General features: G+C 39.8%; 1 protein-coding gene across 3 annotated transcripts; it reads right to left on the bottom strand.

The window, feature by feature from the left end:
- Window positions 1–1,380: 1,380 nt before the first annotated feature.
- Window positions 1,381–25,698, bottom strand: LOC5501339 (calcium/calmodulin-dependent protein kinase type II delta chain). Of its 3 annotated transcripts, XM_032369679.2 has the most exons (20): window positions 25,568–25,698; window positions 25,366–25,460; window positions 24,777–24,836; window positions 22,661–22,715; window positions 22,228–22,293; window positions 21,954–22,026; window positions 21,102–21,204; window positions 16,911–16,994; window positions 15,454–15,548; window positions 15,042–15,083; window positions 14,306–14,386; window positions 13,549–13,632; window positions 12,318–12,366; window positions 10,631–10,702; window positions 9,003–9,025; window positions 8,329–8,392; window positions 7,971–8,046; window positions 7,495–7,589; window positions 7,092–7,206; window positions 1,381–2,791 (listed from the first exon to the last, which is right to left on the bottom strand). In XM_032369679.2, exons 1-20 carry the CDS (start codon window positions 25,627–25,629, stop codon window positions 2,686–2,688), a joined length of 1,500 nt encoding a protein of 499 aa, XP_032225570.1. In that variant the 5' UTR covers window positions 25,630–25,698; the 3' UTR covers window positions 1,381–2,685. The 3 variants fall into 3 exon arrangements, with proteins under 3 accessions (XP_032225570.1, XP_032225571.1, XP_032225572.1); XM_032369680.2 differs by lacking the exons at window positions 10,631–10,702; window positions 12,318–12,366 and adding an exon at window positions 12,970–13,027 and having other exon boundaries at window positions 25,568–25,653; XM_032369681.2 differs by lacking the exon at window positions 10,631–10,702 and having other exon boundaries at window positions 25,568–25,653.
- Between the last annotated feature and the right edge of the window lie 829 nt (window positions 25,699–26,527).

The raw sequence follows: 26,527 nt of genomic DNA, 5'->3' as shown, positions 1-26,527 counted from the left end.
CTCCATGCCTTCAACGAGTTAATAGCCTTTAACAATCCTGTTTGTTCCTGCGGTATAATCTTATAATCTTAATGCCTTTACTCAAAAGAGAGAAAACGTGCTTCTTTTGTCACGGGAGAAAAATCATATAATGCACCTATTGATTGACATTGCTTGAATAATTGTTTTCTTTTTATTATTGGAAAGCGGACCCCAAGGAAAAACCTGACGTCAGAGGCAAACGAAAAATCAGAGGTGTGAATCCATTTAGGGGGTGTTCATTAAATGCCCAGAGGACACATGAAGACTTCATGGAACTCATCATATGAAGAAAACGTTGTCGTTTTGAGGGACTGGTGCCGAGGACTCTTAGTTTCTTTTCAGATACTTTCTCCATTGACTAAAGATTGTCACAGTCACTGTTTTTCTCTTCTTATAACAAGTCATAATGTTTACGAAGTACCTGCGGTACGGTAACCTTAAAAATAACAAGAATCATGTTTTTCCAAATAAGGAATATATTAGTTTCTTTATATGGAAATGACCGCGTTTGGCAAAAACGACAATTTTTGGCTGAATTTTCTTGATATAAGACAAATTTAAGGCCACTTTTACAAAGTCCATTTTTTTTTAACGGAGAGATCCCCTTTTAGGCCGCCCCCCACCCAATTTCAATATCTCCACCCCCCCCCCCCCCCCTCAGGGTAATGAACACTCCCTTAGTAGTGGAACTATGGGTTAGTAAATAGTATTCTTTTACCATAAAGGTCACACCCACCCCTCCCCTCACCGAATCCTGTGCATGCACCTTGAGTCACGCGTGTCTTTTTGCGTAGATAGATACCTATTGGCATGACGTTTTGACGATAACAAAATTTACCCAAAAATATGATGTGTATGGTAGGGAGGACGAGGAGGACTGGGAGGGAGGAATGGGAGGGAGGGAGGACGAGGAGGACTGGGAGGGAGGGAGTGTTTATTTTCAAGGGGTTTTATAAACTTTCTATGACGGTTCCACGTACCAGACCCCCAAAACGACAATGTTTTCTTCCTTTGCATTTGCAAATGGGAATTGAAAACAGATGTAAATATGAACATTGCGTACATTCGGCGTAATTTACTTTGCATTTGTCGTCTGGTTGTTCCTGAGCAGTAAAGGAGGTCAAATGCTAAAACCCCTTTCCTAGAGGGTTGAATCCTGTTCCTTTTGGCTAAAACCCCTTTCCTAGAGGGTAGAATCCAGTTCCTTTTGGCTAAAACCCCTTTCCTAGAGGGTAGAATCCCGTTCCTTTTGGCTAAAACCCCTTTCCTTGGGGGTAGAATCCAGTCCCTTGTGGTAGAAGTTATTGACACTAAAGGGGCTGCTGCAGGCTATATAGCACAAGCTTCTTGTCACTCATGTAATATTCTCACATTTTTATTTCTCTATATAATTGTTATCTAATAGCACTGATATTTTTTCTTGAGATGAAACGAGAGAAAAAACAACGTAGAATAGCTACGGTATTTTGCCGAAGAAACGGGGATTTGTACTTGGCAACCGTGTTTTTCTTAGAATGAACTACTGGGATCTTACTGCATGGTTAGCGGTTTGGACTTGTGCGAGCAGTTACTCCTCACCAGGCCCCGCTCTTGTGTAGCCACCAACGCATCTACAAAGTGTTCTAAGCTCGGTTCGAGTGGAAAATTATAAGAAATAATTTCCAAGACCTCTTTTTGGCACAAGGTTGGTTGATAGAGAAATACTAATAAAATGCTACAAGTTCAAATTCTGAGATTACAATATACATGTAAATATAATGACAACAATTAAATAAAATTGTTAAAGATTTCTTAATTTCTTGATTGGACATCCTTTTAATTCTCTTAATTTAACTAAAATGACCAGAAACGTAGGAATACGTGCTCCTCCTGCTTCGCTCGACAAACAGCTGACTTTTTCATTCAATAACATTTCGTAACAGCTTTCTATGACTACGCACATTTGTAAACGTATTAACCATGTGCAACACTACCAGTGAATGGTAAAAATGTAATTATTCCAACCAATTACACACGAGATTTTCAAGTCTTCAAATTATTCGTTTCAGTTTCTTAATTCTAGCTCGTGTTTAAAATATTACCCACATCTCCTTTCGTTCGTGGAACAATATGTCGACCGTTATTAGCCAAGGCGTTTCTATGGTAATCCTAAAAGTCGAGATTAAACGGATATCCACATACAAAATATATCAATGAATATCATGTTTTTATGCAATTGATGGGGACGATATGCCCCTTTTTGAATAAACAATGAAAAATACTCTACGTTAAAATACTAATATGGTTATCATAGAAATAAAAATTCAAATAACTACAATTTATCCTATCTATACATACAGTAATTTCGCAAAAGGCACTTTTTACAAACAATATTCACAAATTATATTTACCGCTCCATGGCTCACTATGGATCTGAATGTATAGCTTTTATGTCGTACCATATTTGGTCATTTATGCCGTATTTGGACATTCGTGCCATAATTGGTAAATCATACCATATTTGGTGAATAGTGTCTCCGCATTTTTCAAGATAAATATCATGTTAAGAGGTAGCCGTTTCTCAGTCGCATCATATGTGAGCTTATATTGGCATATTTCTAGAATTGATATAGCGGGAGACCTAAATTTTCAAGGAGGCGAATTCCTAGGATGGAATTTGGAAGCTTAGCTCATTTTCCCTGAAATATGGAAGTGAACATTTATCCAATTCCCGCCTTTTTTCTGCCAAACTCTTGTTTCTTCCTGCTGCAAAGTCTTTGCTTCACCAGAGCTGGAACGAATAGGCATTCGAGTTAACAGAAGGGCTTTTGGAAGGGTTTGCGGGAATGAAGTGAGTTACACGTGATATGCACGTGAGTCTGAGTTTGAGTCGATTTCCAGTTTTTGGTGTATTGTATTCATTGTTCTGGTACGAGATCGCGACAGTTTGGGCTTTTTTTATTCTATTGATATGCACGTGAAATTTTCGTCTTTAATAAGACTTCTTCAGGGCAGACTGAAGAAGGTGAATCGTTACAAGCTTATTTACATCAGAATAGTGAAGCGAGACGCAAAAACATTACAACTGACAAAAACGCGCATTTTCTAGAATAGCGCGCGCTATGGATAAAAAGAATTTACACATCTCTACGTGGGTTCCTACTACAAAAAAAGTCATCACTATTAAGACCCCGCGGGTAGATAGACTTCAGCCGATAAGCCCACTGGCCTTCCCTTTCCCTAAGCTGAGCCTCAGAGTTACACTTATCTATAAGTTGTACCATAACATTATTAAGACCTAAATGATTGTCGCAATGAAATTGTTGATAGATAAGGTCATCCTTAACTCTTTCACTAACCGGTAAACTAGGGTGCTTATTTAACCTACTTTTATGATTATTAAAACGCTTCCTAAAACTATTGATAGTAGACCCTACGTATTGCTTGCTACACATAGAGCAAGTAATTAGATAAACAACAAAATCTGAGTTACAGTCCAAGTCAAAATTAATGACATATTTCTTATTAGTAACTGTACTGCGAAACTCCCGCCCTGTCTTAAGAAAGTTACACGCCCTACACCTTTTACTGCCACACTTACCACAACCTCTAACCTGAGTACTATCCTCTTTAAGAGAGGAGTGCACCAACATATCCTTTAAACTCCTAGGTTTCCTATAAGCCACCATAGGTACCCTACCAATAGCACCCCTACATCTACTAGAAGATTCTAGAACTGGCTGTAAATTACGAAGAATACCAGGTAAATTAGGTAAAGCTGGATGAAAAGTGACTACAAAAGGTACACGATCATTCTCACCTTTACGCCTGTCTTTCAATGTGTCGTCCCTAGGAATACGTCTAACCCGGTCAACTTCCCTCCCCACAAACCTGCTGTCATAACCCCTATCAACTAAATAACCTTGTAACTCTAATACCCTCTTTTCGAAAGAAGAGTCTTCCGAACATATCCTACGAATACGTAGTAGTAGTAGTTGGAACATTATCTGGGTCTATTCCAGAAACTATTAATACTAATACGGTTACTAGTACGGTGGGGGAGTCTACTATGGGTCTTAACGTAGTTGTTAATTTATCTAGCCGGGAACTTAGCCGTGGGGAGGTTGCTCTTCTTTCTAAGGGTCTTAAATTTTGTCCTACTCCTAATGAGTTGGATGTTTTTGCTTTACGTAAGGATATTAATGATTTCGTTAGGCGTATAAGGTTAAGGGAATTTTTTTATGATCCGGATGCCGTAGATGCAGATTTTTCGGAAACCCCAGCTTTTATAAAAAAATCATCTTGGTGTTCGGAAAAAGGTCGCGAAATTGCTATAGAGGCGTACGCTAAAGCCTTGGAGGAAGAGATCTTATCTTCAACCAAACAAGGTAAGATTTATAGTAATTTGACACAGGATGAACGCCGGGCTCTTAAGGATTTAAGGTATGCTAAGGATATAGTTATAAAAGAGGCGGATAAGGGGTCTGGGGTGGGTAGTAGTCATGGATAAGGATAAGTATATTCAAGAGGCACTAAGACAGCTCAGTGACAAGGAGGTATATAAGGAAACCAAGGATCTCACGCAGTATATTAGGGAGCTAGTAAATAGAAGGGTACGTAAGTTGTCTGCTGATGGATTTATAGATGATAAGACTCTAGATTATCTTATCATCAATGGTAAGCCTAGGGCAGGTAGATTTTATCTCCTTCCTAAAATACATAAGAAGGGTAACCCAGGTAGACCAGTCATATCGGGGTGTAATACTTGCACTGAAAAGATATCTGAGTTTGTAGATTATCATATTAAGTATTTGGTGCCATCTATACCATCCCATATTAAGGATACTAAACATTTTCTTAATATAGTGAGAGATATGGGAACTTTACCTCAGGGGGCTATCTTAGTCACAGCAGATGTGGTTGGGCTTTACCCCCACATACCCCATGATGAGGGGTTGGAGGCTCTTAAAGCCGCTTTGGACAAACGTGGTAAGCTAACAGGTAATTATATTCCTACTGAGGACCTTGTGGACTTAGCTCGCATTGTCCTGGAGAATAATAACTTAGTATTTAATAAGAAGCATTATTTACAGGTATTAGGTACGGCTATAGGTACTAGAATGGCACCATCATATGCTTATCTTTTTATGGCTAAAGGTGAAAAGGAAATCATAGACTCTTCTCCAGTTAAGCCTTATTTATGGCGTAGGTATATCGATGACATTTTCATGATCTGGACTGATAGTGAGGACGCTCTGAGAGAGTTTATGGCTCACATGAACTCTATACATAGAACTATAAAATTTATGTTTGAGTGGTCCACTAGTCAGGTAAATTTTTTGGATGTTTCACTTACTCTTAGGGATGGGTTAATATCTACAGATCTGTATAGTAAGCCTACTGATAAGCATCAATATCTTTTTCATACGTCCTGTCATCCGTCTGCTTGTAAGAAAGGCATTCCTTTTGGGCAGGCACTACGTATTCGTAGGATATGTTCGGAAGACTCTTCTTTCGAAAAGAGGGTATTAGAGTTACAAGGTTATTTAGTTGATAGGGGTTATGACAGCAGGTTTGTGGGGAGGGAAGTTGACCGGGTTAGACGTATTCCTAGGGACGACACATTGAAAGACAGGCGTAAAGGTGAGAATGATCGTGTACCTTCTGGTATTCTTCGTAATTTACAGCAAGTTCTAGAATCTTCTAGTAGATGTAGGGGTGCTATTGGTAGGGTACCTATGGTGGCTTATAGGAAACCTAGGAGTTTAAAGGATATGTTGGTGCACTCCTCTCTTAAAGAGGATAGTACTCAGGTTAGAGGTTGTGGTAAGTGTGGCGGTAAAAGGTGTAGGGTGTGTAACTTTCTTAAGACAGGGCGGGAGTTTCGCAGTACAGTTACTAATAAGAAATATGTCATTAATTTTGACTTGGACTGTAACTCAGATTTTGTTGTTTATCTAATTACTTGCTCTATGTGTAGCAAGCAATACGTAGGGTCTACTATCAATAGTTTTAGGAAGCGTTTTAATAATCATAAAAGTAGGTTAAATAAGCACCCTAGTTTACCGGTTAGTGAAAGAGTTAAGGATGACCTTATCTATCAACATTTTCATTGCGATCATCATTTAGGTCTTAATAATGTTATGGTACAACTTATAGATAAGTGTAACTCTGAGGCTCAGCTTAGGGAAAGGGAAGGCCAGTGGGCTTATCGGCTGAAGTCTATCTACCCGCGGGGTCTTAATAGTGATGACTTTTTTTGTAGTAGGAACCCACGTAGAGATGTGTAAATTCTTTTTATCCATAGCGCGCGCTATTCTAGAAAGTGCGCGTTTTTGTCAGTTGTAATGTTTTTGCGTCTCGCGCCACTATTCTGATGTAAATAAGCTTGTAACGATTCACCTTCTTCAGTCTGCCCTGAAGAAGTCTTATTAAAGACGAAAATTTGGCAGAGTCGATTTCCAGATTTTAGTGTATTTTATTCATTGTTCTGGTACGAGATCGCGACAGTTTGGGCTTTTTGATTCGATATGCACGTGAGATATACATGGGATAAACGTGAGTTACACGTGACATGCACGTGAGATGTACATGGGATGAACGTGAGTTACACGTGACATGCACGTGAGATGTACATGGGATGAACGTGAGACACACGTGAGATACACGTGAGATACAGGTGAGGGGTCTTTTTTGCACCAATGATAGTTTCGTAAGCTACAAATAAAGGGTTGATAGATAAATGGGAAAAATGGTTAACAAATAAATAAGAGAATGGGCGCTACGCTACTCACTATGAAAGGGCACCCCGTTATAAAGGGCAGTTCATGGATCAAATAAAAAAATATGTTTTCTAAAATATAACCCGCTTAACAAGGACAACACTTCGATTATTTATAAGGACATATTTGTAGGTTTTAACGTTGCCCTTATTATCGAGGTTCTACCGTATAAAGGCAGGCTTATATATTCATACGGTGTCCTTATTAACGAGGTTCTACCATATAAGGGCAGCTGTATAGGTCCATACGGTGTCCTTATAGAAAGGTTTCGATCGTATCGGTGTAGTACTTCATGTAAAGAAATAGTACCTGTTCACTGACTGTGTTAGGCGCATGTAGCAAATACAGGCGGCGTCTTCACCAAGTACATGCACGTGAGGCGAGAGGATCGTGGTGTTGATGGGCACCGACCTCTTGCTGAGAGCTGAAAACGATATTTGAATAAGACAACGTGTGCAACATGTGCAGTCAAGACACGTTCACGATACGGTCACGACATGATCACGATGTAATCACGACACGTTCACGGTATAACCACGACAAGGTCAAGACACAGTCACGACATGATCACGACACAGTCACGACATAATCACGACACGGTCACGACACAGTCACGACATAATCACGACACAGTCACGACATAATCACGACACAGTCACGACATAATCACGACACAGTCACGACACGTTGATGACACGGTCGCGATACTTACTATTATCGAAGTAGAATTTGTGGAACTCCAAACCCTCCACGAGATTTCCATTGGAAAACGGCTCAAAACACGTGACATGGGGATCTACCAGTTTGCTGCAAGATAGAGGCAGTCGTTGATGATGATTTTCTGATTATGATGATGATGATGGTGATAATGATGGTGATGATGGTGATAATGATGGTGATGATGGTGATAATGATGGTGATAATGGTGATGATGATGGTGATGATGATGGTGATAATGATGGTGATAATGGTGATGGTGGTGGTGATAATGATGGTGATAATGATGGTGATGATGATGGTGATAATGATGGTGATAATGATGGTGATAATGGTGATGATGATGGTGATGATGATGGTGATGATGGTGGTGATAATGGTGATGATGATGATGGTGATGAAGACGATGATGGTGATAATTATGCTGATGATGTTGATCACAGTTATAAATACTGCCTAACGGTGCCATACCTATAAGTGTCGTAGTCTCCGGTGGTAATGCTGGTTATCAGCTTTTGCGTCAGCCTGATAATTTCTTGTTCTCGAACTTAGAAAGACGATACAGGTTAGTTCCAAGCAAAGAGATTACCGAAAGGCACCGATTCCATTCCGAATTGTCTCTAGTAACACCCGAGTGGTACAGAGAATCGTACCGAGGAATAACCCCCGATTGTTTACAGTATAGACTAACTCCCGAATGGTGACAAGTAATTCCTGAAATCTGTTGGGGGGGGAGGGGTGACTTTTACAATGGCCTACTCCAATTACGCACACCCTGCCCCTAAGTATGCGAGTGTTCCTTTAACAAGGGGAGTTATTCAAAGCTCACCTTTCGCTGTAACGTCTTGCCCTTCTTCGTCCTCGGAGTGGGCCATCAACTCTTCATCTGAGTTCTACAAATGGACCCATAAATCAAAATATAAAAAACATAGAATTTTAACCCTCTGTGAGAAGACATGAAACGAGTTTTCAAACTTCTACTTTGAAATGCTCCTTCAAGCGGACACTAAATAATAACGGAATAACGGAATTAACATTTGGTCAAGAGGATGTCCGGTTTATAGAGGTTCCGCGGTATACCGGAAATATTATTTAACCAAGAGGATGTCCGGTATATTGAGGTTCCGCGGTATAACAGACGTGTTATTCGATCAAGAGGATGTCCGGTATATAGAGGTTCCGCGGTATAACGGACATATTATTCGATCAAGAGGATGTCCGGTATATCGAGGTCCCGTGGTATAACAGTCATATTATTCAATCCAGGTGCCGTCCGTTATCGGACATATTATTCGATCCAGGGGCCGTCCGGTATATGGAGGGTCCGTGGTATAACAGTCATATTATTCGATCCAGGTGCCGTCCGTTATTGGACATATTATTTGATCCAGTGGCCGTCCGGTATATGGAGGGTCCGTGGTATAACAGTCATATTATACGATCCAGGGGCCGTCCGGTATATGGAGGTTGCGCGGTATTTGAGGTTAAAAGAGGGTCACCAACCTTTTTCTTGACCAACGGTCTCACTGCAAAAGCAAGGTACACAACATCTTAAAACACACAAACTTGTACAAGGACAGGTGGGGGAGGTGAAGGGGGGGGGGGGGAACAGGATGGGAGAAAGGGGGAAAACAGGGGAAGGGAAAAGTACAACAAATATGCTCAACAAATAGTGCAAACAGTGATACAGGAGCAGTGCGCATGCATGATGGAATTGAGATCGCAAAGATGGAAAAAGTCAATGGTTAAATTATTTTTGAGTGTTATATATTTTATAAAGGATCAGTCGGACAGTTTAGGGTTAAACCGTGTCTCGATCGGAATTTAATGGATAGCGTGTGCAAACTAAAGGTGCATATAAATACATTGCGACGCGCGCTACCGTGGCAAGTTTTGTTAAGGAAGCCGTTGGATACAAGTACTATTTGATTGACATCCACTTCACTAGCCAGAGCACTAGCTAATGTCAATCAAAAATGGCATTCTCGCATGCTGATTGGCTGATTTTGTTTGACATTGCCTCACTGTAGTTTTTAATGTTCTGCGAGCTATCGCCGACGATTTCTAAATGGCATTCTGGCTTCCGTCATTCAAAATCCATGAGGCGGATGAAATGGCGCTAAAAAGCTTTTAATCAAAACGCTTGACAATAAAAAAGCACCAAATGCAATTCCTTTAGTTTGAAGCCAGAACGCGGTTTAGCAGGTTTTTTTGACGATAGTTCGCAAAACATTGAAAACCGCAGTAATGGCCGCTTAAGCGCACGTCGCACTAGAAGTGTTAAAATCGAGTAAGTACGCAGCTGCTTTGTCTCCTATTATCTTTGTTCTACAAAGGAGTTCTTTTGTCTCTATTCTTCTCGTTCTTTGTGTCGAGGTGCGGATATTGTTCATTTGCCCAATCAAATTGCAGCTTGTAAGAGCTGCGTACTGACCCTTAAAATCGAGAAACTTGTTTTTTTTTATATTATACATTTATTATTATTATTATACCGGAAACTCCAGTGCAATAGGAGTGTCTATGAGATTCGTAAAAAAGGACCCAGGCTGTTCAAGAAATCCAAGGCCACCTTCACATCAGTTGGAACTCTGTGATGTTCTGTGATTTATATATATCGGGCAAATGCTTCGTTGCTCTTAAAGATTTTGCTGCCGCTGCCATTTTTGTGTTTGGTATGTGATAGGTGCTGGGCTATTCTAATTCTCGACTGACAAAATCAAGGCAAACATTCATTACTTCAATCACGTGTATAACTTAAAAGAAAACAAGATGGCGCCAGTCTACAAATGCACCCGACCACAACAAAAGCTGATTCGCTTTGCGAAACCTATGGAAATCAGATTTTCATTTCAGGAGCGAATTTTATTCGTTTCAATCACTGTGAAATTTAACCCGGTCTTATAGGGGACAGACGCTTATTTGGGGGGGAAGGGGGGGCGTTTATTCGCACGGTTACGGTGACGGTCTTCAAGAGCAAGGAGGTTTAAACAAGTTTTTGGATACCAGAGAACATCGCAGAACTCCATACATCAGGCGACCTTGGATATCTTGGGCGAACTGTGCACCTGTGCTGATGGAAAGAAAGAAGTATAACAGAAGTACAAATGCTTCTGTGTTTGTACACTACTAACGTTCTGGTCCTCGACCCAGTCTTCCCGACTTCTGCTTTGAGCGCTCGGTAGTATTTCTTAGGGCAGATGATACTAAAATCAAAATCATTTCCAGGAAGTCAACGAATTCCAGCTATTCATAATACGGAATGTCTGCTTAACATGTTTGAGGATGTCATTGTCTCAAAATGTCAATGAAATCATTCCTACGAAATCGACAAAGTCCAGGTATTTACGTTCCCGAATGTTTGGTAAACATAATCTAGCATTGTCGTATCAGAAAGTAAAAAAAAAATCCACGTATTCAGGATACTGGATGTCTGGAAAACGTGCTTTAGGCTATCATAGTCTCAAGAAATGTCGATGGAATCATTTCCAGGAAATCAGAGTCTAGGTAACTAGTTGATGAAAGTAGAATTGTCCAAAAGATGTCTACGAAATATTCAATTTGAACGTAAGAAATCTGCTTATGTCGTATTGTCCGGTATACGCATTCCGTGTTACAAGATAGTTTTAGGGCTGATGGGTTATCACGGTCACGCATGCGCAATGTGTTCTATGTTTTACAAGGTATAAATCAACACAAGGTATGTTAAACGCCTCTGTGAAACAGAGTGGCTGCGCTGACGTTTCGAGCGTTAGCCCTTCGTCGGAGTTTTTTCTGATGTCCAACAAATCCAACAAAATGGGAGTCTGGGGCCGAGGAAAAACAACTCTTTCGCTTGCTCGGTCTGCCTCGGTTTAACACGGTAAGGAAGAAGTTCAGCAGATGGAAAAAGGCTTGTCGGAAGCACAGAAAAGAATTTAGTAGAAAATATAAAGGAAGTGGGAAATATTTTCAATAATTTTGCTTCCGTCATTCATAATCGCTGAAGCGTTTTCATTGGCCAGTATTGATGGCGCTGACAAATAAAAAAGAGTTGTTATTTCGGTTTTAAAAGACAGAAGCCAGAAAGCGGTTAAAGCAGTTGGAAACTTTTGAACAGACTCCACAGAACATTGAAGATTGCAGTAGTTGTATGAGTTAAATACCAACTTTATGGCGACAAGTAATGCTAATCGATGATGTAAGAAAATGAAAGAACATGAGCAATTACTAGCGATTAGAACTTATGACATGACAAGTATTACGTAATAGAGAATTCGTGACATGACAAGTATTAAATAATAGGAAATTCGTGTCTTGTTTAGGCGATTATTAGCGACACGAAGTGATGAAAAAGCACAGTGCACGGCTGTTAGTAACAAGAAAAGGAAACTCGTGTCTGATTTGGGCGCAAACACAAGCGAGAAACAAGACAAGCGCCACAAACACAAGCGAGAAACAAAACAAGCGCCATTTTGCTGTTTTAGTTTATTTGAAGTTTCATGCTCCGTTTAGTTCACGTTTAATGATCGTTGTTGTTTATTGTTTTATGTCTGTTTTCGTGTTATTTAGGCTTGTTATGTTTCGTCCACTTATTTATCAACAATTTTCAAGTTATCTAATTTTAAGAAACAAAGAATAAAAAAATAAAAAAACACAGCTTAACGATTGGCTTATCAACAACATACTCACTTTAAGCACGTTTAAATAGGAGGTTTAGGATAATGCATCTTCACTAAATACAATGCATCGCGGCAACAAGTCAGCAACCCATTTTCAATTTATTTTATACTTGTTTAAAACAAGCTTATCCCGTTTATAACAAGTTTAACCGGTTTATACCTGAGTTAGCAGAGAACCTACGAGCCACAATAGTTGTTAAGATGGCGCCCTGCAATAAACAATAACGATCCTGCATCACTCTCAGAGAACTAGGAATGCTGTCAACACTGCTGCAGAACGCTACGCTCTCGCGCGCGAGCACCCACGGAAAATTCACGAGACATCAAATTTCTCGGGAAAAAAAAGCAAAATATTCTGGGGACATGCAATTATTGAAAAACCGGCAGAATATTCTTGAAACAGAGAAAACTCTCGGAAATTATTGTAAAATCCGCGGAATATTATATAAAACACAGGAGGATTTCTCGGAAAACCCACGTGATATTCCCGTGACATTGAATAAATTCTCATAAGACCCGCGGAAAATTATTTTTGGACATCGTCGAGAACTCTTGGACAAGAAAACAGAAAATTTTCGGGACCTCAATGGAAACTCTCGGAAACTCACATGAGAATAAACTGTATTGCTACTGCATGTTCAAATTGCCAATTTGAATCGAGCGAGGAGCGGTCGCCTAGCAGCAGTGTTCACAACAGGTGGTTACCAGTCCTTCTCGGCGGTATCAATTCTATACTATTTGACAAGTGGGGATGGTGGGAGGGATTTGCCGAGGCGGACTGGAAACCAGCATAGTGATATTCTATGCAATACCTCCAGCGATATTTGTATTGAAGTTAGATGTAGCCAGAATTGTTGTCAGAATGGCTCCCTGTGTAAAATTATAGCAACTATTAGCATAGACGAGCAGCGCAACGATCTGTCACGCAACACCACTGGTAGGATATTGTTGTCACGTGTCACGCATTACCATTTGCAGGCCTGAAGTTTATGTCATTAATCACACAACACCATTTGTGGGACTATAGCTCTTTTCACGTGTAAGTTTAACACTATTTGTGGGTCTACAGTCGTGTACAAATCACCATTTGAATGTGCTGTATGCCATTTTCCTTCATTTTTCTAATGGTCCATCCCTTACCATTCTTATTAACAAGGGGCCATTTACCTTCAGTTTTCTAATGGTCCATTCCTTATCATTCTTATTAACAAGGGGCCATTTACCTTCATTTTTCTAATGGTCCATCCCTTACCATTCTTATTAACGAGGGGCCATTTACCTTCAGTTTTCTAATGGTCCATCCCTTACCATTCTTATTAAGAAGATGCCATTTATCTTCAGTTTTCTAATGGTCCATGCTTTACCATTCTTATTAACAAGGGGCCATTTACCTTCAGTTTTCTTCTCGCATTGAACTTCTTCAGTCCGTCAAGCGTCTCTTGGCGATGGACTTTGGAGGCGACTCGTTCGCGATTCTGTTAAACAAATGAACTTTCACTGAGGTCTGGTCATTTATAGTATGATACCGTGGCCACCAGCACAAAGTGTTTTAAAATAAGGATGGAAATCAGATAGCCTGCTTCTTGCATCCCTACTTACAAAACCTTCATAGTGGCCACGGTAGCATCGCATTGTAACATAGGGCCTGGATCCAAATTACTGGAATAATGAGTAGGGGTGTTACCAGATGGTACACGTCACGTGATCATATGGTGGTCACGTGGTACATATCACGTATATACCACCTTTTTTATAAGAACGTCTAGTTTTGAGTTGAGGCTGAGCCGTTCTTATTTTTGGGACATTTTAAGGCTGAATATGTTCTTAACGATGCTTTTAGATTTTAGTGTATATAAGAATAAAATACCCAATGAATTATTAGGAAGACAATTACACTAATGATCAATAGCAATTATAGGGTTCTTACTATGGGCACAATTTGATTCTGCATTTTAGAACTCATCAGGACTAAAAAAGAAAAAAAATCTATTATCCGAGCCTCGGTATGTTCTTAGCATATTCTTATAAAAAGGTGAAATCTCAGGCTGGACGTTGTTATAAAAGAAGGTTTTTACATAAAAAAAGGTGAAATCTCAGGCTGGACGTTGTTATAAAAAAAGGTTCTTATATAAAAAAAGGTGTACTCACCACAATCCATGGGTGTTTAAGGGCCTCGCCTGCACCTATTCTCTTGCTTTGGTCGACAGTGAGCATCATGTTAATAAGATCCTGAAAGCAGAACAAAGGGAACACCTGTAAGCCAAGTCATAAAGGCCAAGCAATTGTAAATCTGTAGGCCACGAAATGGATGTCGCTAAGCCAAGTCATGAAGACAAAGCAATGGAATATCTGTAATCCACGAAATGGAATGTCGCTAAGCCAAGTCATGAAGACAAAGCAATGGAATATCTGTAATCCACGAAATGGATGTCGCTAAGCCAAGTCATGAAGACAAAGCAATGGAATATCTGTAATCCACGAAATGGATGTCGCTAAGCCAAGTCATGAAGACAAAGCAATGGAATATCTGTAATCCACGAAATGGATGTCGCTAAGTCAAGTCATGAAGACAAAGCAATAGAATTTCAGTAAGCGGACCCTTTTGTAAGCAACGCCATGAAGTAAAAATAATAGGAACCTAAGAGCTCTGTTAGCCAGATTGTGAAGGCGATGCAATGGGATATCTGTATGCCAAGCCATGGAATATCTATACTATATAAGTAATTGGATATCTGTAACCCAAGCAACGTAATATATGAATGTCAAGACAAGAAGGGAAAATAATAGGAATCAATGGGCTCTGTTAACGAACTTGTGACATCATTGAACGTATATGCTAAAATGCCCTCGCTATCCCCCGTGCGTGGGTACAAGTTTCAAATACCTTTGCTTCATCTGTGACCGTGTCCCACTCAGGAGATGGGTACTGCAAAGATAAGCTTACGTGTTAACAACAGGGTTTGGACTTACATGTAGAATGAAGCCCTTGCTAAAAAGGACGCCATATGGAGCTATAAAGCTGTCTTTATACAGAAGTACCTAGTTAATAAGGACAACAAAGCTGTCCCTATACAGTCGGAGGGTTAATAAGGGAGGGACTGTCAGGTAAATAGGGAGGTGGGTGTACAAATCCCCCCCACCCTACCCCACATAAAGCGAGCAAAATCAAGAAAAAAAATCGAGCAACTGAAAAATAAAACTGACTCTATCACATTATATCTGCATTCTCGTACTGTAATTCAGCATTGCAGATGCAAGGGGGTGATTAGATTCCAAAATTAATTTGTTCAACTTACATCATAATTTCCAGTTTTAATCTGTGCATATAACTTGTGCTGATCTTCGTCCCAGAATGGAGGATATCCGACCAGTAGGATATAGAGAATAACACCTTAAATGAGAAACATTCACAGTGAAACATTAACAGTAATCACTCAAAGCCCTGTGAGCCATGAGATACTGTACGTATACCGATATGGGTGTGCCATCTAGTGTTTATTCTTGCCTGCACGGGATCCCCCCCCCCCCCCCTCACTGGTCCCACACTCTATTATTATGTAGAGAATACACATGGGGCAACAGGCCCGTACCCAGGATCTTATCTGGGGGGCTGCAACATCAGAAAAAATATACCTATTTTTTCTGGGGGGGGGGGGGGGGGGGGGGGTAGGGGGTTAGAGGGAGTGAGTTTCCTGACAAAAATCTGACCACCCCCGAAATAACGAAAGTGTTTTTAGTGCCTTTGCGCTATGTGCACGGGACGTTTGTCGGATTTGGCTACAGAAAAGTCTGATTTATGGATTGGTGACATACTAGTTTATGCTTTATAGTTTTGTCTACAAATAGCATGTCTATTGAGAACATAAAGTGGACTTTCGGACGTTTTAGGGGGGGTGCGCTCGCACCCCTGCACCCCCCTGGGTACGGGACTGGTAAAGGAACACAAAACTTCTTTAAGCATCTGCTACTCAAACATACAAAAGGTGTCTTAGACATCCTTAGAAAACTTACCATAGACATAGATCCATGCATTTGACATATACTCACCACACGCCTATAGATCCATGGGTTTACCATATACTAGACACACGCCCATAGATCCATGGATTTGCCATATACTCACCACACGCCCATAGATCCATGGGTTTACCATATACTAGACACATGCCCATAGATCCATGGGTTTGTCATATACTCACCACACGCCCATAGATCCACGGATTTGCCATATACTCCACACAAGCCCATAGATCCATGGATTCTCCATATACTCCTCACACGCAGATAGATCCATGGGTTTGCCATATACTCGACACACGCCCATAGATCCACAGGTTTACCATATACTCACCACACGCCCATAGATCCATGGGTTTTCTGTATACTAAACGGGGTGGGGGGGTTGGGTGAATAGGTTCGCGGATTGGTGGGTTCGACCCCGAAATGCTCACGGATTACGGGATTTAGATGATGATTTCAAGGGGTTGGCGGATTTTGGAAATACGGCGGATCACGGATCTGTTGACAATTTGGGCGCAGATTTCCGATTTTGACTGCTATGACGGTCCAATTTCGGATTTGAAATGAATTTCAATCGATGCTATTGTTTATCTGTCAAACCATGCAGATCTAAAAACATCTGCGGATCCACGGATTTGACCCGAAAATGTAGTGGATCGGCGGATTTACATACCCCTATTCACCCTTCCCCCCTAAACACGTCCATAGATCTACGGGTTTGCCATATACTCACCACACGCCCATAGATCCACGGGTTTGCCATAAGGTTCTTTCTTGAGAACCTCAGGCGAAAGGTATCCGGGAGTACCAGCGAACCCTGAAACAAGGGGTGCCTGGGGTTATGAACAAATAAAAACAAATATGGCATAACAGAGTTGAAAGCACACAGCACAGAGCTGTAGCAGGTTTATGCTTGAACAAACTACCCCAGCATGCCCTATGATAAACACACAGGGAACCAAACACTACTTAACATGAAGAACACAGGGAGCCCAACACTACTTATAATGCCTCAGGTTAAGTCACAGGGAACCCGACACTATTTGCCATGCACAATCAGAATGCTTTAGAATAAACACACAGGGAACCCAACACTACTTTACATGAAGAACACAGGGAGCCCAATACTACTTCTTCTACGTCACCACATTGAGGGACCAAGTGAGATAGCAACAATGCGCATGTGCAACTTCAGTGCACGTTTGCCTCCGGTGCAACGACAGTCAAACGTTTGTCAGGGACGTGTCCTTAATCATATTTGCACTTCGTAGAAGTGAAAAATAGTTTAGACACTTCGCAGAAGTGTACATAGTGATAAACAGTCACGCATCAACCGCCAAAAAACTTTGGGAAAGAACTACAACCTTTTTCTTCTCGCACAAACTTTGGCGAGCGGTGACTGAACTTCACGGCGTGGCCGTGGAGAAATCTCGCGGAAAGACATGTCTGCGAATGGAGACAAAAAACAAGGGAAAGGAGATTCATTCCCAGTGACATGAGCGAGGCAAGTACTCCTTTGGCGAAGGAGAGTGGAGTGGAGGCGCACAAAGCGCCACAAAAGAAGTGGCGGGAAGTTAAGGCGCACCGGCCATGAATGAGAAAACGGCCAAAACCACGCCACCAGCCTAGACAAATGAGCAGAGAGAACTTATGAAATTTGGCAGTTTGATCTCAAACTCCATTATTAATCTCCAAGAAACTATGCAAGATAGTTTTTCAAAGCTCCAGACCACAATAGAGGAGACCTGGTACGAAGACGGCTCGGGTCCACAAGAGGTTTCGCGTTTTCAAATAAGTGAGAGCGGATCAAGCGGAGATGAAAGTGCTGATGAAAATCAGCCCAAAACCTCCAAGAGACCTCGCATTGGTGCCTCACCAGTGGGCCAGAACGGCTAGGAAACTGCTGCCAGGGTATCGGACCAACCTACAGATAAATCTGCAGCAAGCCCTAGGTATCATTGAAGTCTGCATGCATTGCCCAGGGGAATTTATATCCCCTATCTTTATAAGACCAAAAAAGGATGGTACCCACAGAGTTATACTGAATTTAAAAACATTAAATGAGAATGTCGAATATCATAATTTTAAGATGGAGAGTATTAAATCAGTGATTACACTGATAAGGCCCAACTGCTTTATGTCATCTGTTGATCTCAAAGATGCATACCATTCAGTTCCTATTGCTGTTGAGCATAAAAAAATATCTGAGATTTAAATGGAAAAATACTCTTTTCCAGTATACTTGTTTCCCCAATGGACTTGCATGGTGTCCTAGGAAATTTACTAAGCTTCTCAAACATGTGTACTCGGAACTCAGGCAACAAGGTTTTGCCAATGTTGCATACATAGACGACTCCTACTGTACCTACAGGGGGCTACTCAACTGGAGTGTTGGGATAACGTCAAAGAGACTGTATCCCTATTTCAAAGGTTGGGTTTTATTATACACCCCGAGAAATCTGTGTTTATACCAACACAAGAGATTGATTTTCTGGGCTTTACTATCAATTCAGTTACTATGACAGTAAAAATTACGAAAGCAAAAGCCCTCAATTTACAGTCAGAGTGCCAGAAAATGCTAAGAAAATCGCAACATATCCTGATTCTTGATTTAGCTCACATAATCGGGCTTATGGTGTCCAGCACCCCTGGTGTAGAAATGGGTATGCTCTTCTATGGAAGCCTTGAGAATGAGAAAATTGACCATCTAAAACTAAACAAAGGGAATTTTGATGCTGAGTGCCAAAAAGGATGGGGCGCTGAACTGAGAAACAAGAGAACAGGGGGGCGTTGGTTATTTGTAGAAACCTGCTGCTCCATCAATGACCTAGAAACCCAAGCGATATTTTTTGCCTTAAAATCTTTATGCAAAGATGTTTACAATGCCCACATCAGGATTGAAAGTGATAACACTACAGCAGTATGCTATGTTAATAATATGGGTGGCAGTAAATCTAGATAATGTAACATCATTGCTAGAGAAATATGGCTTTGGGCAATTGGGCACAAAATCTGGCTGAGCGCTGCACATCTCCCAGGAAAAGATAATGTCGCAGCAGATGAGGAATCCAGGTTGTTTAATGATAAAACAGAATGGCAATTGCACCATACTGAACAAACAATACTGAATTGAACAAACAATTGTCCACCTATGTCTCATAGAGACCAGACCCAGAGGCAACATTTGTTGATGCATTTTCAATCTCTTGGGCTAACATAATATTTTATGCTTTTCCCCCATTTTGTGTGATCAGCAGATGCCTTCAGAAGATAGCAGAGGAGGAAGCACAAGGAGTGATACTTGTTCCAGTTTGGCCAACTCAGACATTCTTTCCCATACTTCTGAACATGCTGATAGATCACCCACGGGTTTTACTAACGAAGGACGACCTGCTGATTCTACCTCACTCCATGGAACAGCATCCACTTAAACGAAAGTTGCGTCTGATGGCTTGTTATGTCTCTGGGAGTGCCTCCAAACAAAAAGCATTCCAGATGAAGCTAAGACGATTATTCTTAAGTCATGGAGAATGGGAACAAAGAAGCAATATGCAACATATCTTAAAAAGTTGGAGCACTTTTGTAGTGAGAGACAGATTGATAGAACTGAGGTGTCTGTAGAAAAAGCCTTTACAATTCAGGACTGAAGTATAGGGCTATAAATACAGCATGCAGTGCCCTATCATGCTTGGACTATGGCAGCAGAATCACAATTGGTAATCACCCCCTGTTATCAAGATTTATGAAAGGAGTCTTTGAATGTAGGCCAACAGAAAGTAGATACGCATTTGTATGGGATGTACAACCAGTTTTTGAACTTACTAAGGCAATGGGGGGCAAATGAGGAGCTATCCTTGAAAGAACTCTCACTGAAAAGGCACTCTCACTGGAGGCATACCTAGCAAGAACTAAACCTCTCAGGGGGAGTGAAACAAAGCTTTTCATAACCCACTCCAAACCTCATCACGCTGTTAGTGCGGATACTCTAAGGAGCTGGATTAAGTCATGTATGGAACAAGCTGGGATTGACACAGTTGCATTTGGTGCTCATAGTACCCGCGCAGCATCAACATCTGCAGCCAGGAAAGGGGGTGTGCATGTCACAGATATCCTTGCAAAGGCCGGATGGTCCAGTGAGAGGACATTTGGCAAACATTACAACACGCCAGTTGTCAGCGACAACGACTATGTTAAAGCAGTACTGTCTGTATCAAATGATTCATAACTGTTTGAGCAATAGACTACAGTACTAGAGTGGAATTTTTGTCTTCGCCACTTTCATTGAAACATGTTCAATTTTCACATGTGACTTGGTTATAGCGTTGGCTATTATTTTTAGGGTAAATACATGCATTGTTTTCACAACAATATTGTCCAAGTGTTGGAAATTTACGCAGATTGCAGTCATCTTGGCTGCAAAATCTCACTTGGTCCCTCAATGTGGTGACGTAGAAGAATTCTTAAATTAAACAAGTCGAAGTTTGATTGGGATTCTTCTAGTCACCATAACATTGAGGGATTAAGTGCCCTCCCTGTATTTGAGGGTCCCTCCAAGTATTGTTTGGCTTTTCCTCAAGTTATTGAAGATGCCTACAATCTGTTTATTTAAAGACTGAAGTTGCGCATGCGCATCGTTGCTATCTCACTTAATCCCTCAATGTTATGGTGACTAGAAGAATCCCAATCAAACTTCAACTTCCAGGTAAGTTTCGTTTAATTTAAGAATTAAAACGCCTCAGGTTAAGTACACAGGGAACCCAGTACTATTTGCCATGCACACTTAGAATGCTTTAGAATAAGTACACAGGGAACCCAATACTATTTTACATGCCCTAGGCAATGTACACAGGGAACCCAACACTAATTGCCATGCACTTCCCAAAATACACCTGTATAAGTACACAGGTAACCCAACACTACTTACCATACCATCCGGTTTTCTCAATCTCCACTTCAATTGCTAAACCAAAGTCCGCTAATTTGACAGCAGCATTCTTCTCTTTACTTGCTAATAATAAGTTCTCTGGCTAAAAGAGAAGGCAATCAATCACTATATGCATTTCAGGAACAAACTTAACCAATTTTAATCACTTTGGACCCATTATTATAAGTATACATATTAGTATGGCAAAGATGGACAAATCCCTCTACCTTGAGGTCCCTATGATGTACCCACCTTGAGGTCCCTATGATGTACCCACCTTGAGGTCCCCATGATGTACCCACCTTGAGGTCCCTATGATGTACCCACCTTGAGGTCCCTATGATGTACCCACCTTGAGGTCCCTATGATGTACCCACCTTGAGGTCCCAATGATGTACCCGTCTTGAGGTCCCTATGATGTACCCACCTTGAGGTCCCTATGATGTACCCACCTTGAGGTCCCTATGATATACCCACCTTGAGGTCCCTATGATGTACCCACCTTGAGGTCCCTATGATGTACCCACCTTGAGGTCCCAATGATGTACCCATCTTGAGGTCCCTATGATGTACCCACCTTGAGGTCCCTATGATGTACCCACCTTGAGGTCCCTATGATGTACACACCTTGAGGTCCCTATGATGTACACACCTTGAGGTCCCTATGATGTACCCACCTTTAGGTCCCTATGATGTACCCACCTTGAGGTCCCTATGATGTACACACCTTGAGGTCCCTATGATGTACACACCTTGAGGTCCCTATGATGTACCCACCTTTAGGTCCCTATGATGTACCCACCTTGAGGTCCCTATGATGTATCCACCTTGAGGTCACTATGATGTACTCACCTTGAGGTCCCTATGGACTACATTATTTGTATGGCAGTGTTGGACACTTTCAATGATCTGTTGAATGCAGTGACTGTTGAATAAATACAACAAACTAATTTTAATCCAGTTTCATTGACCAATTTATTATTACTTTGTCACATAAGGACATGAAAGGCTCACACAACAGATCAGTGCTCTGGCATGGAAAACTAAGGTGTGGCCAACAAGGGATCCTTAACTTCCTGGCAAATGTTTAAAAAATCATGTCTTCATACCTAATCATCTAACGTACCTTGCATCAGCTTCACTGTAGTATTCCCTGGCTACTATATCCTCAAACAATTCCCCTCCAGTAACTCTAAGGTAATAAATATCAAATGATATATAAGATTTTAAGGGAAGACAAGTGACAATTAAATTGATGGTACTAGATCACAATATACAAGTCGAGAAGGCTACTTTATTCGGGGATCCCAGAGTAAGAGGAATGTCCATTAACAGTATAAACAAACCATTTTTTATACCCAAAATGACAATTTTGAAGTAAGGAATACATAAATGTTTTTTTTTTCTGTAGTCCATATCATGTCAATGTTATTATGTCTACATTATCATGTCAATATTATTGTCTGTATTATCATATTAATGGTATCATGTCTATATAATCATATTAATAACATCAAATTAATATTATCCCATCAATAATAATAATCATTAAAACTCACAAATCAAAGACTAGATAGTGGTAGCCTTCCTCGGCGATACTTGCATGGAGTCTAACTGTTAAAAACAAAAAAATAAAATAATAAATCATGATTAACATAAAGAAATTTCTAGTGAGGATTAAATGTAGAATTTGAGTTAATTGGTCGTGACTTGTGAAAGAGTGATATGGAAATGAGGCTGATTTGTATGATTTCTGAATAATTATACTAAGTATTCATCATAACATTAGACAAAACTATATGGCAAAATGAAAATAATTATGTGATATGCAGGGATATTATCAGACCATAAATAACTTATTCTAAAAACATACCATCTGTAAAAGCTAGCAATCAAAGCGTGTTTCGTAATTCCCCTCTAGACACAATTAGAGATTTGAACCTTGATGCCTAACGGCTAACACCAGCTTAAAATGATGTTCATGCTTCTGGTTGCCATGACGGCAGATGGCATGTTAGATTGTAATAAGGCATAAAGTGTTTATAAATGTTGTTATTTACAAATTACATGAAGAGTGAACATGCACTGGTTGTGTTTGGCTGGGGCTAACACTAGCATTTGGTAACCAGCTGTCATTCACAGGCCAATTAATGAGAAACATCAGATGAAATCTTGCAAACCCATGACATAGTGGTTAAATACAATCAGATTAATGTCAGGATTAAAAAAATATATCTCCTAAGATAATATCTCCAAGATACTGAGGCAATATAACCCTTTGTCCATGAAATACTCAGAATACAATTATCTACCAATATGATCAAGCAGAAAAGCTTCCAATAAGTGAATAATTTAGTACTCTGCTGAATTTGTAAGCAAAAGGAAAAAGTAGGTTATGATAATGATGTACATAATTATTTACATAAAATCGCTAACACAATATTATTTGAAGCACATGTCTATAGAATTACAATTAAGGGCGGATTCCGATCTCGCTCTATTAAAGGGAACGATTTAAAATGCTTCAATATATACTCTTGTGGATGATAAAATCATTACAATTTGGGTTGTTGTGACGTAAGTACAGCTAGAAACATGACATACAGAATAACGTTGGAAGCTCACAGCAGGATTGAGTGAAATACAAGATAATTATGTACCAAAGCTTGCCACAGTTTGCCATAGGAAAACCAAAACGTTTAAAAGCTTAAATGCTGCAAACACTATAACTAAGGCTAAAAGCTATCAGAGAAAACAGACTTTTATGCAAAATGTTGCACGAAAAATAAAAAACACATTATGCAGCTTCAAGCGCAATCGAAATTGACGGATCAAGTTTTAATACTTTTGTTTTACCTTTTTGGGGTTTTTTTTATTCTAAAGAAAAAAAAAGAAAAAAAGGTAAGCGAAAAACCCGCATCTGGTATTATGCAAATTGTGCACTCATTTTCAAGGGCTATGGATTCTTTTTCATTTAAATAACAGCCTGCATTTTCCTGATTTAGATTGTTCATTAGAATAAAACCATTTACTGATAAAATTACGGAGGAGTTTTGTATTAGCGAAACTGGGCAACAATAAAACTCGATACACGGGTTCTTTGCTTTTCAATTCTACGATGGCTTTTTGATCTGAAGATATGCCATTTCCTTCTTCTTCCTGATAAATGTTCTGCCTAAAAATAAAACAACGAGAACAGCCGTAGACCATTTCATGCGCAAAATGATAGCAGGTGAATTTAACTACTAAAAGAGAAGAAAATAATATACACCTTGCTATAAAACATCGGTAATAAACTGAGATGATTTTTATTAGTCTCTCATCCAACAGAGCAAAATCACAAGACCAAAATATATGTAGTTTGTTGATACTTTGGAGTAGTGGGTGTTTCATTTTGCCAGACGTCGATTTTGTAAGTGAAAGGTTTCATTATGTTGTGAAATAATGACTTAAAATGGCTTAAAAACTGGTGACAAAATAGAACAACAAGTGTTCGGAACTTTTTCGAACGTTTCATCGCATAATAAAAAAACTTAAAGAATACGCGATTGTAGAAAGCCGGTAGTATATAATATTGTTAACATAAATTATTAGAAATAATTTAGTCAGCTTAAACCGAAAAACAGATCCCATATTTAGAAATAAATAACTCAAATAAGTAAATTCACAACTTACCAATGTTGGGGTGTTTTAAAAGCCGGCAAATTCTTGCTTCTCGGTCGAGTTTTTGAAGATCTAAACAAAAATATACAAAAAAATAATTAAGTAGTTGAGAGATTTCAATTTCGGGCGAAGGGCATTTTGTACACTTGCTGAGTTTCCGCTGGCAGAAATCCTAGAAAAGACTAAATTATAAGTTTAAATATGGTTCAAATATTAAAAGAAATTTGGTAAAGAGTCTCCACAGTGCATCGTAAAACCAACTTGATTTCATACAAAGCCAAGCGAGATTCGGTTTGTTTGTGTTTTTCTATAATGCTTTGTGGAGTTCTAGGGAACGCTAGAGACTTTTGATTTCGATATAAATTTACAGATTGATCGAAAATAGGTCAAAAGATATGTGAGAATTTTTTTGGTTAAATAGGAAGCACCAAAGCCGAAACAGCGGCGATGTATTCTACGCAAAAAGTTCTCACGAATGAAGCGATTCGAGGTACAAGCTGGCGCGGTAGAATTCGAACGATCTCCGACAAATTGAGACATTCTGGTTTGAACCCATGACTAACGAATATATTAAGAATCCAACAGCAATTCACATACTCACCTCTGCTCGATAATTTCCTAGTATTGATAATTTTAGCAGCATATTCTATACGAGATTCTTTGTGGATACATCGACGCACTATACTGAATGCGCCTCTGGAATTGAAAACAAAACAAATATATACCGAAAGCATACAACAACCAAACATCCCTCTAAATCATAGCCATAGTTACTCCACATTAATACTAGAGGCGGTCCGTACTTTCCTAGTTCTTCCTTCAGTTCGTAGGTGTCGTGAAATCCCCGCGAATGCGTCGACGCCATCTTTCAAGCCCGCGAGAGAAGCATTCAAGTCCAAAATATCGATTGATGGCGCAAGTCACGTGACCAAATCCTCCGTATATTATCATCAGAGATCGAATAATAACAGCATTGAAATTTATACTGTTATCAGACGCATCTTGCAGACTGCATTCACAGTGAGCTTTCCGAAATAACGGTACTTAAGACGTAGAATGTCTTGCATTTTACTTGAACTGTTTTGAGATAAACTTGGGTGAACTCACCTGTTCTCCCGTCATGCCCCGGGAGCTTGGATCTCTGTCGATGTTTTTATACAAAGGAAAGCGAAGGAGTGAATTTCAGTCTAAATTATTTATACAACTTTTTGGTCAGTGTTTTACACTCTATTCTGATATAGCGGTTTTTGACGTTCAATCACACTTAGCGTTAACAACTATCATTCAGAAGTGAGTAATTTATTATAATTATACCGCTGTAAAAATCTAGAGAAGTGTGGTCTTTTTTATTTGGTTATTGCTTTGCATTTCTTCTATTACATACCAAAATGTGTTAAAAAATGAAGCCTTATATTAAATCGATGCACTCAAACAAAAGCCTCCCAAATTTAGAATTGCGCGTTCCCTAGAGGTTCACTCTTTCCTATATATTTAGTTTATTACATTTTACTTTCACTTGACCTTACCCGTTTGCATTAACGCGTCGTTTTTTTCCGGTTTTTTTTTTCCCCAGTTTTCTGCTAGTTGATACATGAACATGCTTGTATATTTTACATTACATTTACACTTGTAATATGGGGTTGTTTTTTCCCAGTTTTCTTCGAGTTGATACATGAAAATGTTTGTAAATTTTAAATTACATCTACATTGTAATGGATGTAATGTGGTCTCCAAAAAACTTGTACGCGTCACTCCTCACACCT

Source organism: Nematostella vectensis, chromosome 15, assembly GCF_932526225.1.
Source record: "Nematostella vectensis chromosome 15, jaNemVect1.1, whole genome shotgun sequence".
NCBI lineage: Eukaryota > Metazoa > Cnidaria > Anthozoa > Actiniaria > Edwardsiidae > Nematostella > Nematostella vectensis.
The sequence above is the reverse complement of the archived record's forward strand: the minus strand, read 5'-3'. Positions and strand labels throughout refer to the sequence as shown.

Bases quoted from the DNA above. Each gene is read 5' to 3' on its own strand.
- LOC5501339 (XM_032369679.2), bottom strand. From the start codon at position 25,629: ATGGCGTCGACGCATTCGCGGGGATTTCACGACACCTACGAACTGAAG. The intron at 13,633-14,305 runs GTGAGTACACCT...TTTGTTTAACAG, and splicing joins TTAAACACCCATGGATTGTG to AATCGCGAACGAGTCGCCTC. The intron at 12,367-13,548 runs GTAAATGGCCCC...TGTTTATTGCAG, and splicing joins ATGCGAGAAGAAAACTGAAG to GGCGCCATCTTAACAACTAT.